Source organism: Pristis pectinata, chromosome 23 (assembly GCF_009764475.1).
Source record: "Pristis pectinata isolate sPriPec2 chromosome 23, sPriPec2.1.pri, whole genome shotgun sequence".
NCBI lineage: Eukaryota > Metazoa > Chordata > Chondrichthyes > Rhinopristiformes > Pristidae > Pristis > Pristis pectinata.
Window position 1 is genome coordinate 29,240,704 of NC_067427.1, and position 16,094 is coordinate 29,256,797.

The 16,094-nt window shown below is 36.7% G+C and overlaps 1 protein-coding gene across 1 annotated transcript in view; it reads right to left on the reverse strand.

Moving 5' to 3' along the window:
• LOC127582304 (uncharacterized) overlaps positions 1-16,094 on the reverse strand; it is a 204,348-nt gene that overhangs the window by 19,044 nt on the left and 169,210 nt on the right. Inside the window, exon 21 of the mRNA XM_052037483.1 lies at positions 9,920-9,949. Coding sequence (XP_051893443.1) covers positions 9,920-9,949 — 30 coding nt within the window. The remainder of the gene's footprint in view (positions 1-9,919; positions 9,950-16,094) is intronic.

Consider the following 16,094-nt stretch of genomic DNA (forward strand, 5'->3'; position numbering starts at 1 on the left):
AATGATAATTGCACAATGTTCAATTCAATTTACAACCTCAAAGCAAATGAGGCAGTCCATGCTTTGAAATCTTGACTTTGGAGGGTTGCACAAAGTAGGTCACTGGGAGTAGATACATTTTTGAAAGATCAGGGAATTGAGGGCTATGGTGAACTGGCATAAAAAAGAGTTGAGGCTGGGGCAGATCAGCCATGAGGGGTTAAGTGGCGTACCCTTGTTTTTTTTATGTACTCAGCAAGATTTAGACAACATTCAGACTTGGACTGATAAGCAACAAGTAATAATCGTGTCACACAAGCGACAAGTATTCACAATCCACAATAATCAAGAATATAACTGCCTACCCTTGACAATTAATGGCATCCCAATTGCCAAGACCTCTGTCATAAACTCTTCACATCACCATTGATCAAAAATACAATGGGACCAAATACATAAAAATTGTGACTACAGAAGTGGGACAGGGGCTGGGTATTCTGTAGTCAGTGACCTACCTCCTGAGATCCAAAATCTTTCCATCATCTACAAAGCACATGTCAGGAGTGTGATAGAATATATTGTTACTGGAGGGGTGGGAGGAGGTGACTTTTCATTTTGGAAATGACCATTGCCTGTTTCTTGAGCGGCAGGAATGTTACATGCTTATTATGCTCGAACACCATTCAGACGTTGTTAAAAATCGACATGGAATGCATGATTTGCTGAGGAATTGTAATTGGATTCTCTATAATGAAATCTCAATATTATTCATCTTTCTCTGAATGACTAACTTGCATGAAAGTTGGAATAGCTGGATCAGAAAATTGTTAGTTCGATTTGCTGTGGCAATTTGGCCCCATTCTAGTTTAGTCGTGTGCAGTGATGTTGAAATGAAACCATCTCTATTGTCATTACTACAGAAGCTCTAATGCAATGAACATCCTATTGCTTCAAAACTGGCTCAGCTTTTCTGCTGGCTAACAAAACCTTTTCCATTGACCTTTGCTGTCACTTCTGGACAACCTCAGGAACTTTAATTTGGTAATATGGGTCTCTAAAACTAAAATCCAAACATCTTTGAATTTATACTGAAATAAAAAAACGCATTTCTTATATCTCATTAAATGTATATATTTTAAAAGGTGAAATAGGGAATGAATTTCCCTAGGGTTACTCACAAGAATTTACACAAGAAAATAAGAGCAGGTGTAGGCCACCTAGCCCTTCAGCCTGCCCCACATTGAATATGATCATGGCTGATCTACCTCCTTTTTACTTAAAGTGATCTACCTCCTCCGCAACTGTCTGGGGTACAGAATTCCAGAAATTCACCATCCTCTGCAAGAAGGAATTCCTACACAGCTTGGTTTTAAATGACTGCCCCATGTATCATAATATGCTCGAGACTCTTCCACTAGTGGAAACATCTCAACATCTACCTTGTCATGCACCATAGGGTCTTATATGTTTCCAAAACACCACTTCTCATTCTTTGAAACACCAAAGAATAGAGGTCTAACTATTTTAACCATTTATGATGGAACAGTCCTCTCATCCCTGGAATTAGCCTAGTAAATTTCTTCTGGACAGCCTCCAATGCTAGTGCATCCTTTCTTAAGTTAGGGGCCAAAACTGTGCACAATACTCCAGCTCTGGCCTCTAAAACACTCTGTACAATTGTTGCAATATTTCTCTATTTTTAAATGTGAAGCCCCTTGCAGTGGAGACCAATATGCCATTTGCCTTCTTAATTACTCGCAGAATATGCATGTTAACTTTTTGTGTTTCCTGCACAACAATATCTCTCTCCATTTAGATAATTTTCTGCCTTTTGATTCTTCTTACTAATGCATGACCTCACACTTTCCTACATTAAATTTAATGTGATTAGATTTTGCTCACTAACTCAACCTATCTATTTTCTGTTGCAGAGTCCAACAATCTTCATTGCAGCAGGAGATCAAATAACCTCCAGCAACTCCAGATGTTAAGCTAACTGATCTAGAGTTTTCCACTTCCTGTCTTCCTCCTTGAACAATTTCCAAACAGTGGATGCCCTGGAACTCAGTGAGTTTTGAACCATTTCAATCAATGGCTCTACAATTTCCACAGCAGTCTCTACTCTTAGATGCACACCATCAGGCCATGGTGTCTAGTCTGCTTTGAGTGTCCTAAGCTTTTTCAATATTTTGACTTTCGTAACAGTGATTGCTCTAAGTTCTTCCATACTCTTTGAAACTAGCACATTTTTTAATCCTTGGGATGTTTGCAGTGTTCACTGTGAAGAGTGATGGAAAGTATTAAGTTATAGGTCATTTTCTTGTTTCCCATCCTTAATTCCCCAGTCTCATTCTCTAGGGTGCCACATTTATCTTAGCTACCTTCTTATGCATCCATGGATGCCCCTGAGCTTTTTGTTTTGATACAACTTGACAGTTTACTCTCATAAACAACTTTCTCTCTCCTTATTAGCTTTTTAGTCCTCCACTGCCGGTTGGTTCCTGAAAAATTGCAGACCTTTGGTATACCAGTAACCTTTGTTACTTTACACACTTTAGTTTTTGATTTAATACTTTCCTTGACCTCTTTTGTTAACCACAAATGCCATTTCTTCTCCTGAGTCTAAACCCTTGAAACTTCTTCCCCAAGAGCATGTTGGAGTACACTCATCAGAAGGACTCCAGTGGTTCAAGAGAGCAACTCACCACCACCTTCTCAAGAGCAATTAGGAATGAGCAGTGAATGATGGCTTTGCCAGCATTGCCCAGATCCTGATAAATGAATAAGTAAAAAAATGTATTCGCCTCAACGACCCTATCTGTTACTTTATCAAAATCTCCATTATTAGTTAAGCTTGATTTGCCTTTAACTTGCTTTCGAATTGTCCAAGAGACTGCTAACTTTGTCTCTGATTACTGGTTCCAGAGCTTTCCCCAGCTCCAAGGTTAAACTGACTGGTCTGTGGTTGCTACCAGTATCCCTTTTTAAACAAAGTTTAACATTTCCAATTTTCCAGTCCTGTTCACACCTCCAATCTGAAGATGTTTCGAGGAATATCATCAGGGCCTCTGCAATTACTAAATGTAACGTTCTAAATGAATAATTTATATCAGTATTTAAAGAGAAAGGAGGTTACTGGAGTCTCCGTACTGCCCAACCTGTCCTCTTTCAAGCCTTTCCCTGTTCATACCTCAGAGGAATATTTTGGTTCCTTTCTATGTTTGCTGTCAGTCTTTATTCACGCTTTTTGTGTCTGCTATTTTTATTTCCTCATTTACCTCCCCTTTACACTTGCTATAATCAGCCTGGTTCTCGCTTGTTGTAACAACCTAGTATCTGACATAACGATTTTTATTCTGCACTATTTACTATAACTTTTTGATCATTCAGGAAGCTCTGATTTTAATTTCCTTACCCTCATCCATCAAGTCAATGTAATTGGACCACAGTTTAAACATTTCCACCCTCAAGGCATCCCATTATTTTAAGTCTTGCCTGTCAACCTTTGATGCAATTTACGCAGACAGATTTGTTTTCATCCCACTGAAATTGGTCTTTGCCCACTTGACTATTTTTACTTTGGAGCAGCCTATGTCCTTTCCCATCGCCATTCCAAATCTTACGATAGTATGATCACTGTTTCCCAGATATCCCTCCACGGATACTTGCTCCAGTTGGCTCAGTTAATTTCCCCAAACCAAGGCTACCTTTCTTTGTCAATATTTTTATTAATTTCAAATAAGTACAAAATGAATGAAACAAAGGAAAAAAAGAAAATGTTACAAAATAGATTATATTGAGTCACACAAGAAATCACAATGTTTCATATTGATAAACAAAAAATATCAATTGATATAAGTTGGAATAATTTTATATATAAAAGAAATCTAACCCCACTACCAAAACCAAAGCTGTTTCGTAACATCCTAAAGACATAGTAGTATTGGCCAATATCTGTACATTTAGCACCAAATCAGTGGTTTTGAAAGTAGTTCAAAAAAGGTCCCCATAATATTTGAAATTCAGAATAGATCCAGAAATAGAGCAATGGATCTTCTCTAAATTTAGATATGACATAACATCCCGTAACCATTGAGAATGAGTAGGGGGAATAGTTTCCTACCATTTCAGCAACACAGCCGTCCTGGCTATAAGAGAAATGAAGGCCAATATGTGTAAGTTGGAAGTCTCCAGAATTGTATCTTTTTCTCCAACAATCCCAAATAATGCAGTTAAAGGCTTAAAATTTATTTTAAAAAGTACGGAAAAAGTTTGAAATACCTCTATCCAGAATTTTTCCAAACTCGGACATGACCAAAACATATGGATTAAGGAAGCCTCTCCATTATTGCATTTGTCACAATAAGGAAATATATCTGAATAGTAACACGATAACTTGTCTTTGGACAGGTGGACTCTATGGACTACTTTAAAGTGAAGGAGGGAGTGACGTGCACATAATGATGAAGTATTAACCAGTTTAAAAATTTGATTCCAAGTTTCCTCAGAAACTGAAATCTGCAGATCACGTTCCCGAGCGTTTTTAATTTTGTTTAAAGGGACCTTATTCATTCCTGATAATCTACCATAAATCTTAGATATTGAAGCATCATAGAAAGGCTTCAAGTTAAAAATTACATCTAATAAGTTCTCATCAGGACTTATAGGGAGGGTATGTACTTCAGATCAGAGAAAATCTCTAATTTGCAAATATCGAAAAAAGTGAGTTTTTGGCAAATTATATTTAATTGCCAATTGTTCAAACGTTAAGAAATTTCCTCCAACAAACAGATCCTGAAAACAAGTAATACCCAATCTATCCCATTCTCTAAAAACTATATCAGTTATAGAAGGTTTAAAGAAAAAAAATAGCAAAAATGGGACTAGACAAAAAAAATTCAATAAACCATAGTATTTTCTAAATTGTAACCAAATCATCAGTTAATTTATTTATTGATAAAGGAAGTGAAGAGCCAAGCAAAGAAATAATAGAAAATTTTTAAACAGAATTAACTTCCAAAGAGACCCATACTGGACAGGCTTCATGATTAATATAATGTAAGCAAAAAGTAAGATTTCGTATATTGACTGCCCAGTAATATAACCTAAAATTAGGTAAAGCAAACCCTCCATTACTTTTAGCTTTCTGAAAATGAACTTTATTTAACCTAGGATGTTTATTTTCCCATATGGAAGAAAAGATAATTGAGTCAAGAAAATCAAAAAAAGACTTAGGAATAAAAACGGGTAAAGCCTGAAATAAATACATAAATTTAGGTAAAATATTCATTTTAATAGAATTAATGCGACCAATCAGCGATATAGAGAGGGGTGACCAATTTGGTAAGATCCTTTTCACATAATTCAATAAGGCAAGAAAGTTTTCTTTAAATAAATGTTTATAATTCTTAGTAATAGTTACACCCAAATAGGTAAAATGGTTTCCTACAGTTTTAAAAGGAAGATTAATATTGAATGGTATCAGATTGTTCAAAGGGAAAAGTTCGCTCTTGTGTAAATTCAATTTATATCCTGAAAATTGGCTAAAACGGGAAAGTAAAGAAGGCAGAGAAGGTAATGAAGTCTCAACATCAGAAATAAAAAGCAGTAAATCATCAGCAATAGAGCGAAACTTTATGGATGATACCTCTCCCAGAGATACCGGCAATCCCTGTAGATTCTCGAAAAGCAATAGCTAAAGGTTCGAGGACTAGGTCAAATAGCAAAGGGCTCAAAGGGCATCCCTGTCTAGTTCCACGTTGAAGTTTAAAAGGTTCAGAAAGTTGAAAATTACTAAGAACACAGGCAGGAGATAAATAAAATAATTTAATCCATTGAATAAAATTGGGCCCAAAATTAAATTTTTCTAAAGTTTTAAATAGGTAACTCCATTCAACCCAGTGAAAGGCCTTCTCAGCATCTAGAGAGATCACACATTCCGATATTTTGTTAGAAGGAGAATAAATAATATTCAATAAATGACAAATATTAAAATGGAAATAACGGTTTTTGATAAACCCCATCTGATCATCGGATATAAGTAATGGTAAAATATTTTCTCATCTACGAGCCAAAACTTTAGACAAAATTTTAACATCAGCATTTAGTAACGAAATTGGTCTGTATGAAGAACATTCCATTGGGTTTTTAGTCTTCTTGAGAATAAGTGAAATGGTAGCTTCATAAAAGGATTGTGGTAACCTTCCCAATTTAAAAGAATCCGAAAAAACAGAACTTAAATAAGGATTAAGCAATGAAGAGAAAGCCTTATAGAATTCTCCCGGAAATCCATGAGGGCCCGGTGTCTTTCCAGAGTGCATTGACTATACAGCCTTGGCGATTTCCTCATGAGTAATATATTTATCTAATTGTTTTTGGTTATCAGCAGAGAGTGTAGGAATATTTAATTGGTCGAAAAAGTTGTTCATTACAGTATCTTCTTTAGGAGAATCAGAACTATAAAGTTTAGAATAGAATTCTTTAAAAGTATCATTTATTTCTAAATGATCTGTTGTCCTACGTCCATTGGCTTTGCGAACTTCTTTGATTTGCCATCTAGCTATAGAGGTTTCTAATTGATTAGCCAATAATTTACCAGTTTTATATCCATGGATATAAAATTGAGTTTTACCTTTTAAGAGTTGATTCTCAATTGGATATGTTAAAAGGAGATCGTATTTGGTTTTAATTTCAACTCGCCTTTTATATAAAGTGGGATCTGGATCCAAGGCATATTTTTGATCTAAAAGTTTCAATTGATTGGCTAAAACAATCCTCTCTGCATTAGCTTTTTTCTTAACGCTTGCCGCATAAGAAATAATTTGTCCTCTAATATAGGCTTTAAAAGCATCCCATATAATAAGACTAGAAGTCTCTCCCAGGGTATTCTCTTTAAAAAAGAAAGTGATTTGTTTCTCCAAAAATTTTTAAAAATCTTTATCAGATAGCAAAGTTAGATTAAAACGCCAGGATCTGTTTACTTGAGGGAGTCCAGGGAGGTTTAAAGATAAAAACACAGGAGCATGATTTGAAAGAGCAATCTCTTTATATTCACAGGCTTGGATTGGTGAAATCAATTGACTATCAATAAAAAAAAATAATCAATCCTGGAATATGTGTGAGGAACATGAGAAAAAAAATGAATATTCCCTGTCTTCTGGATGTAAAAAACGCCAGGCATCAGTAACACCAGTTTTCATTAAAAAAAATTGAAGAAATCAAGCTGATTTATTAAGAGCTGCTGGTTTAATAGATGACCTATCTAACCTTGAATCTAACCAACAATTAAAATCTCCTCCTAAAACCAGAGAATAAAGATTCAAATCTGGCAAAAGTGCAAAAAATCGTTCAAAAAATCCTGGATCGTCCATATTCGGAGCATAAATATTGGCAAATACCATTAGTCTATTACCTAACTTCCCTGATACTATAACGAAACAACCATTAGTGTCCGTTATAACCTTATGTTGAACAAATGAAACAGTATTATCTATAAAGATTGAAACCCCTCTGGATTTAGCCCGAAAAGAAGAATGGTATTGTAGCCCTCTCCATTGGCTGAAAAGACGTAAAGTATCACAATTGTGTGTGGAAGTTTCTTGTAACAAAATAATTGAGGCTTTGAGCTTTTTAATATAAGCAAAAATCTTGTTTCGCTTTACAGGATGGTTTAGTCCTTTAACATTAAAGCTCATTAAATTAAATCACTCGATCCATTTTAATATTGTTTAACTGTAAATAATAAACAAAATAATATACAAGTCATATTAAGATGTATATTTAAATAAGACATTGAACTTTCTGATAAGGTAGCTACGCAACAGACTTGGCTAAAAGCCCAAAACAGCTTCCAAAGAAAGAACCCAATCCCCCTCCCCCGACCCAAAGAGAGAAAGCAGCCGACCAAAAGAAAGCCGGCATCGCTACCTAGAGACAGCATAACCCAAATTGTTGCCAATTTCTCAAGGTTGGTAAAATTCAACCTAGTCAAAACAGTAACTCGAAAAGAAACACCACGGTTTCAAAATCATGAAATAACAAGTATCTTGGTTAGTTTATTAGTAAAAGACCTCAAAAAAAATATAAAATGTCAAAAAAAGATCAAAAATCAAAGTACATAAAACATTGAGTATTAGTAGTTACCAAAACAAAATTTTAAAAAAGTGTAAATAAAGAAAATTACGAAGTATTTCAATCCTCAGATTCCAGAAAATCCTGAGCGTCTCCAGGAGAAATAAACCATTTATACGAGCCATTTTTCAGAATGATTCTTAGCTTTGCAGGGTAGCGAAGCGAAGGCTCATAACCTTGGTTAAAAAGCTCCGACATGACCTTTTTAAATGTCACACGTTCATTCATAACTTCAGGTGAGAAATCTTCAACGATTCTAATTTTGTAATCTTGGTAATTAATCATTCCTCTTCGGCGACATTCACGAATCAAAAGGTCTTTAATTTGAAAGTCATGCAGTGAGATAATGACTGAGCTGGATTTGCCTTCCGTAATAAATTTGTTCATTGGTGACCTATGCACTCTGTCAATCTTAGGTGCAGCTTTTAGAATAGAAGGAAACAATTCAACCAGAAAGTTTGCAAAGAATTCAGTAGGTTGATTGCCTTCGACAAGCTCTCTAAGTCTGAGGACTCTGATGTTGTTCCCTCTGGTCTTGTTTTCTAAGTCAATAATCTTCTGTTTTAACTTTCCATTAGCTTTAGATTGTTTTTCACAAAGCTTTTCCAAGTCATCAATTTTCTCATCCAGAACCGAGAGAGATGCTTCATGCTGTTGTAAAGTTTCTTGGAAAGAATCCAATTTAGAATTAATCTGCTGAAGTTGCTTTTGAAATTGTTCAAATTTCTCGGAAGAATCATCTATATGTTTTCAAAGCAATTGTAAAATAGATTCCAGAGATGCAGGAGGGTCATCTTCTTTAGTAATTTTAGTACCTTTGGCAGCCCTTGTAGTCATGGTGAAGTAGAATTGCAATTAGCGAAAAAGTTTCAAACCGGGTTGAAAAGGTAAGATAAAATGGGAGCTCCGGTGCGTAGCTGTTACTCCACTGACGACCAGCAGGATAATCTCTACCTTTCACTCTGGGCTAGAAACATACCTGATCAAGGAACTTCTTCTGAACAATAACTATCCCTCTTTTCTCTCTTACATAATTGCTATTGTAGTCTATATTGGAATAATGAAATCCCCTATTGTCACAAGAAATTTTGGAGTATCCCTGGAAATTTACTCCTCCATATCCTTCACTCTCGTTGGCAGCTTATATAATATTGCCCATAGGGTAATCAAATCTTTGTTGTTTGTTTAAAATAAGGGTTCCAACAGGGTTTTCAGGGTTTCAATCCAAAACACTGGCAATTTCTCTCCTCCCACAGGTGCTGCTTGACCTGCTGAGTTCCTCAAGCAGATTATCTGTTGCCCCAGATTCCAGCATCTGCAGTCTCCGTTGTCTCCACTGTTTAAATATGCTACTTGCCTTTATACATCTACCTTAGATATTCTTGCACCTTCCTGATAGTCTGGCTCTTTCTAAAAACATTCAATTTCCTTTTCTGATGCTATTTATCTCTTCTAATCCTTTCTGTACCTTATTTCTCTATTTTTCAGAGCTACCTTCCTGAGTTCAACTTCCTGCTAAATTAGTCTCCTCCCACAGCACCAGCAAACTCTCCTGTAAGGATATAGGTCTCATCTCCATTGTTGCAATCCATCTGGCCTGCACAGATCCCACTTTCCTCAGAATTTAGTGCTCCAAGAATATGAAATTGCTCCCCCCAGCACTATCTCTTCAGCCAAGCATTTCCCTCCTATCTCTATAGCCAATGGCAAATGACACAGGGAGCAATTCAGAGATTGCCATCTCTGAGATCCTATTTTAATCAATTTCCTAACTTTATAAAATCTGCTAACAGAACCTCTGTGTACTTACACATCATGAGATGAAGGCGCCTTCAGATTTCTAACAATACAAAATAAAAAAGAAACATGAACGGTATTATCAATAGAATTGTTTGATGTTACCAATTTCCTTCAATGGTCTACTGCAGAATTATTAGATATGTTCATATTAGCAAAATAAAAAAAATGAGGAAAACTGCACACTCCGGAAAAATATACAATATATTGAAATGATAACTAAAAATTGAAATTAAATTTTAAGAAATCCACGTGATCCTGACTTCTATTGATTCATTAATTAACACATTGTTTGACCTAATGGTTCTCTCAACTAATGCTTATAAAATACATTGCATCATATTTTCACCAGGAGAGTAAGTTGTATGAACTTAGAAAACTACCCCCATGTGAACCATAATTCCATTCCATAGGAGAAAAAATGTTTCATTCAATTATGACATTTAAAGTTAAATGGCTTCATTTCCAACTCTGTATTAAAGATAGTAATTATGGATTTTTGTAATAAAAGTGATATTACAACAGGTTAAACACTGCCACAGTACCAATGGATGCTATTAACCCAAATCAGTCTTGCACTTTTTCTAAATGCAAACAATAATGAAAATTCATAAATATAAATATTTAAGTTGCGCATTTGTTATAATGGTACATCACCAGAAAATGTTTCAATGACTGTTACCAGCTCACAAACTGTACTGGGATTAATTTGACGGCAGGAACAACAGTATCAGTGATCAGGGAAGAATGGTTTGTATTGTGGGACTAGGTGATGATATACCAAGCTGTGCCAAAAGGAATATTTCTTCTGAGATTTAAGAGATTGCGGATGCTGGAAGCTGGAGCAAAAAACAAACTGTGTTCATTCCCTTCCACAGATGCTGCCTGACCCGCTGAGTTCCTCCAGCAGTTTGTTGTTTTTTTGTTCTGAGGACAATGTTCTAACCACACTGATCGGTATATTTTATTTTAAAGTCAGCATTAATCTGAATACACTGAGATGCCAGCTTGGTTACTGACCATTCAAACCTCTGATGTAAATGAGATCAGGACATTCTGGTCAAGGATGGTGCAGGCATACAAGAGCAGAGATATTAGCAATGGTTTTCTTTCCTGCTGAAAAGTGATAGAGACACATGTACCATTTGTTTTTTGAATTTAGCTCATGAACAAAACTCACAAAAACATTCTCTTTGGACTTTCCTGGACTTAACTGTTCCTGACCAGAGATTTTCTCCAAAGATCTAGGTACAGGGGCAGAGGCTGATTGTTCTTAGCAAAACATAGTACAGCCCCTACTTAGGTTGTCTTAAGGTAAAGGTTTGCATTTTCAAGGGAGGCCTTTATTTCTGACATTTTAAATAAAAATTATATTGTTGTTCCAATTAGTCTTTTATATTTCATGATAGAATTGTGTTTAGTACAGTTTTAACTCCACCTTTTGAACTATGCCTTACTTAGAATCACATAGTGATATACTACAGAAGGAATTGATTCAACCCATATGCCTGTATTAAACTTTGGTAAAGCTATGCAATTAGATTCATTTTCCTACTCTACCACCCTTTTAATCAATGCATTCCAGGTCACAACAACTCCCTACCTAAGAACATCCCTCACGTTCTTTTGCTACTTACCTTAAATCTATATTTTCTAGTCACTTCATCACAAACAACTTCTCCTTATTCTAGCTGAATTCTTTATAATCTTGCACAATTCTATTAAAAACCTTCACCTTCTCTGCTCTGATAAAAATAATCAAAACTTTTCTGTAACTGAAGTCACTAATCCACTGTACCATTCTAGTAACTGGATTGTTTAGAAATAGGGTAGGAGGGAGACACTTCTGGTGTTTAAAAGCAGAATGAAGAAAGGTCAAAGTATTCAGAAACAATGACATGGAAAGGGGCTTTAAATGTTTAAAAACACAAGAGAGAAGGTTGTAAATGTTAAAAAGTAGTGCGGGAAAGAAGCTGAGTGTTTAGTGTTGAGTGTTTGTAAGAGATTCCAAATATTTAAAAATAATGCAGAAGAGAGGGGCAGGAGAGCTGTGGGGTTGTGGTGGGGTGTGGGGGTTACTCAAATTTTAAAAGCAGTGTGGGAAAGAGAACGTACATAGTTGGGACCTGTTGTCTGCAACTCCTGCACCAATTGGGAACTACAGGATGCTTTGTGACCTGGGGAACATGTGTGCAGGAATTACTCTTAATTTAGTAGGTTCAGGATTACTGAATTTGAGGCTGATTAGGGAAGTTGAGATCTTTCTGGATTATACATTCCAGTAGATGACCACCTACAGCCAGAGGGTGTTCAGGAGATTGTATAGGATATACTTTTGATATATATTAATAGCTTAGAATTTAGTGTAAAAAGCACAATTTTCAAATTTGCAGATAAACACAACTTGGAGGCACAATTAATTATTAGGATAATAAGAGACTAAGGAGATGCAGATAAACAGGTGGAATGCAGGGAGAATGAGAAGTGGCAATACTAACTTGACCAGACAATTCTAAAAGTGATAGGAGAGTCTGGGGCACATGTGCATAGTTCATTGAAAGTGGCAGATTGAGATTATTACAAATGTATATGGGACCCTGGGCATGGAGTATAAGAGCAAGGAGATTATGATGAACTTTTATAAATCATTGGTTGAGGCACAAGTAGAGGATTGTGTCCAGTTGTGGACACCACACTTCAGGAAAGAAGTAAGGCTTTAAAGAGGGTGCAGAAGAGATTTCCTAAATTGGTTTCAGAGATGAGGGTCTTTTGTTATGTGGATAGATTAGAGTAGCTGAGGTTGTTCTCCTTGGAACAGACTAAGTTGCAAAGAAATCAGATAGAGGTGTTTAAAATCATGAAATGTATAGACAGTAGAGAAAGAAGAAAATGTTCCCAATAATGCAGTAAAGGATATAGAATGCAGGTGACTGGCTAAAGAACCAAAGCGATCTGATGACAGAATGTTTAACAGCCTGTAATTAGGATCTGGATTGCATTAACAGGGTTAATAATGGAAGCAGATTCAATTGTACTTTTCAAGAGGGAGTTGGAAAAAAGAAATAATTTGCAGGGCTCTAGAGACATGGTAGTAGACTGGAAATAGCTGGATTGCTCTTATGTAAAGCCAGTAGAGACTTGACAGGTTGAACAGCTTCCTTCTGTGCTGTAAGCCTTCTGTGATTGTGTGATACTATCAGGGTCATATGGCAGCAAAAGTACGGGGCAGGAGGATACTACAAGATAGATGACTTGCATCCCAAAAGAATAGGGCCTAATGCCCTCATGGGGAAGGCAACTAGTGTGTTTGGAAGGGCTTAAAATAAATTGGCAGGGGAAGAAATAATGGCAAACAGCAGTAGAAAGGGAGGATAAAGAATGAGTAGTAGATAGCACGTGTAGTATTACAATTTTCAGTGGGTAGACTAAACTGAGTACAAGAAAGACAAAAATGGGTTTAGCATGCACAAAATTTTGTGAATAAGATTGGTGAGCTGCAGGCACAATCAGCTATGTGGGAATATGATGCAGTGGAATTAACTAAAACCTGGGTCATAAAAGACAGGGCTAAATACTTAAAAGTTCTGGATTCAGAGGCCCAGAAATTGGATATCACCTATATTCATCTCACAATGTGTAAGTACACAGAGGTTCTATCAGCAGATGCACTAAAATGGACTTAATAGTGTTCTTTCTTGTAAGAATTGTGTTTATGTTTTTCTTGTGAATGCTGCTTATCTGATGCTATGTGCCTGTGATGCTGCTGCAAGCAAGTTCTTCATTGCACCTGTGCACACATGTACTTGTGCATCATTCTCATGTGACTGATAGGAAGCAAAATTCATCCTTAAAATACACACCCCTTGGCAACCAACTGAAATAAAGGATGCCATGGAGTTAAGAGTAAATGGGAGCAGGGGAAGGATGGAAATGGGGGGGGTGCAGGGGAGAAACATTGCACTGCATGGTTATGTGCACTCATGTGCTGAGCTGGTCCACTGGGACCCTGTGGCATATGTGAATCCAAGCCAGAAAGATTAGTGATTGAGGGGACAGTGACTGAACATCTTCCACTAAGGTGCATAACACACAGATAATGTGATCTTTGTCAGTGATTCCTGTGGAAGAGACTGCAGCAAACCATTGCAGCAAAGCCCATACACACTACATCAATGCCCAAGCAGGGACCTTCAATTTTCCTACTGATGCTGACTTGCCATGGGATTTTTTTCTTATTTTACTGGAAATTAAAAATCAAGGTCATAGGTCACACATTTTTAATAACATTTCTATCAGGAAAGTTGGGATGACCACCATGCATATTCATTACATTCACAGATAACGCCAGAAAAATGCTAGTTGCTTATCAGTTACTCTCAGGAGTCCAATCTTACTTCATGATGATGGAACTTCCACCAGAAATGGGTATAATCACAATAAAATATTTGCAAAACTGATTGTGCTTCAATTTCTCAGCTAGAGGGTTCAGGCAAGATAGGGGAAGAAAAATAGGAGGCAGGGTACTGATTAAAGAAGAACAGGTCCTGATGAAGTGTCTTCGACCTGAAACATTAATTCTGTTTCTCTTCCCACAGATCCAGCCTGACCTGCTGCATATTTCCAGCATTGTTTGTTTTTCTTTTAGATTTCCAGTATCTGCAATATTTTTTATTTTTGGGAATATATTCTATAGGCCACCAAGTAGTAAGATGAAGATGAAAGAACAAATCTGGAGAGAAATTACAGAACAGGAACCACAAAAGTGTGATATAGGAGGATTTCAATTAGTCCAGTAGTTTGGGACAGCATGGAGTAAAGGGCGACAACAGAAGAAATTTCTGAAAAATATTCAAGAGACCATCTTTGATCAGTATGTTTATGGCCCAACAGGAAGCATAACTAGATCTTGTGCTGAGGAATGGGGCAGGCCAAATAGATCAGTTAACAGTGGGATAACACTTGGGGTAGAATAGTACAAGGTTCAGATTAGCAATGAAGAAGAGTAATTGGAATTGGTTTATTATTGTCACTTGTACCAAGGTACAGTGAAAAACTTGTCTTGGATACCGCTCATACAGATCAATTCATTACACAGTGCATTGAGGTTGTAGAAGGTAAAACAATACAGAGTAAAGTGCAAGCTTAAAAGAGCAGAACAATTTTAGTAGAAGTAATGAGTAGATCTGCAAAGAGCAGCTTGCAACGAATCACCAGGCTCTAGCACCATCTTGCTCATTTTGCAATTGGTTTATTACTGTACCTTGATACAAGTGACAATAATAAATCAATTCCAATTCTATTGAATGGTTTCTCGTTCCACAGATGTTGCTTGACTGTAGCAGAGTTTATCCAGTATTTTCTGGGTGTTTTTTTTTGAGTAGGATTTGAGGTGTATGACCAAACCCACGGAGGCACAGTTACTACCTGCTGTCTTACACAGCTTTCAAAAAATCATTGGTCACGCTTATTTTTTAACCAGATCTGAGCCAGGTAATAGGGCATGGTGTCATCATACGTCCAATTAGGCAATAGCGGATTGTCACTTTGGTATTGGTCCACCATTGTCACTTGTATTGAGTAATCCAGAGCAATCTGAATTTGAACCTAATTGGAACAGGAGTATCGTCAATGGGACAAGAGGGGAACTGCCCAGAGTAAAGTAGAAACAAAGGTTCGCAAGTAAAACTGTTAAAGTAGAGCTGTCCGGGTGACAGTAGTGACAGGTGTATTCAATGAATGCCTGCTGAACAATGCAAATGGAAAACAAGAATACAGTCAGCTGAGAAGTCAGGTTAAAAAAAAAGACAATTAAAAAGAATGTGAGCATAGAATGACATTTAATACAAAGAGGAACACAAAACCTAAAGTGAGGAGAACCAGGCCTGATTAGGAACCAAGAAGGTAATCAAAGCATCGCAGTGGAAAATAGGGCTGGACTACTTAGTATCAGCCTTTACCAAGGAAGAGACACCTGGCAATACCTCAGTGGAAGTAGTGGTAACCGTGATACCATACGAGGTGAAATTTACTCTCTTGCTATCCCATATAATACTGGACCAAGGAGAAAGTATTAGAAAGGCTGGCTAAAGTAATCAAGTCACCCGGTTCAGATTGTTACGAGCCAGGTTGCTACTTGGTGAATGTCCCTTTAAGGCACCTGGACAGTAGTGTAGTAGTGTGTGTGAGGT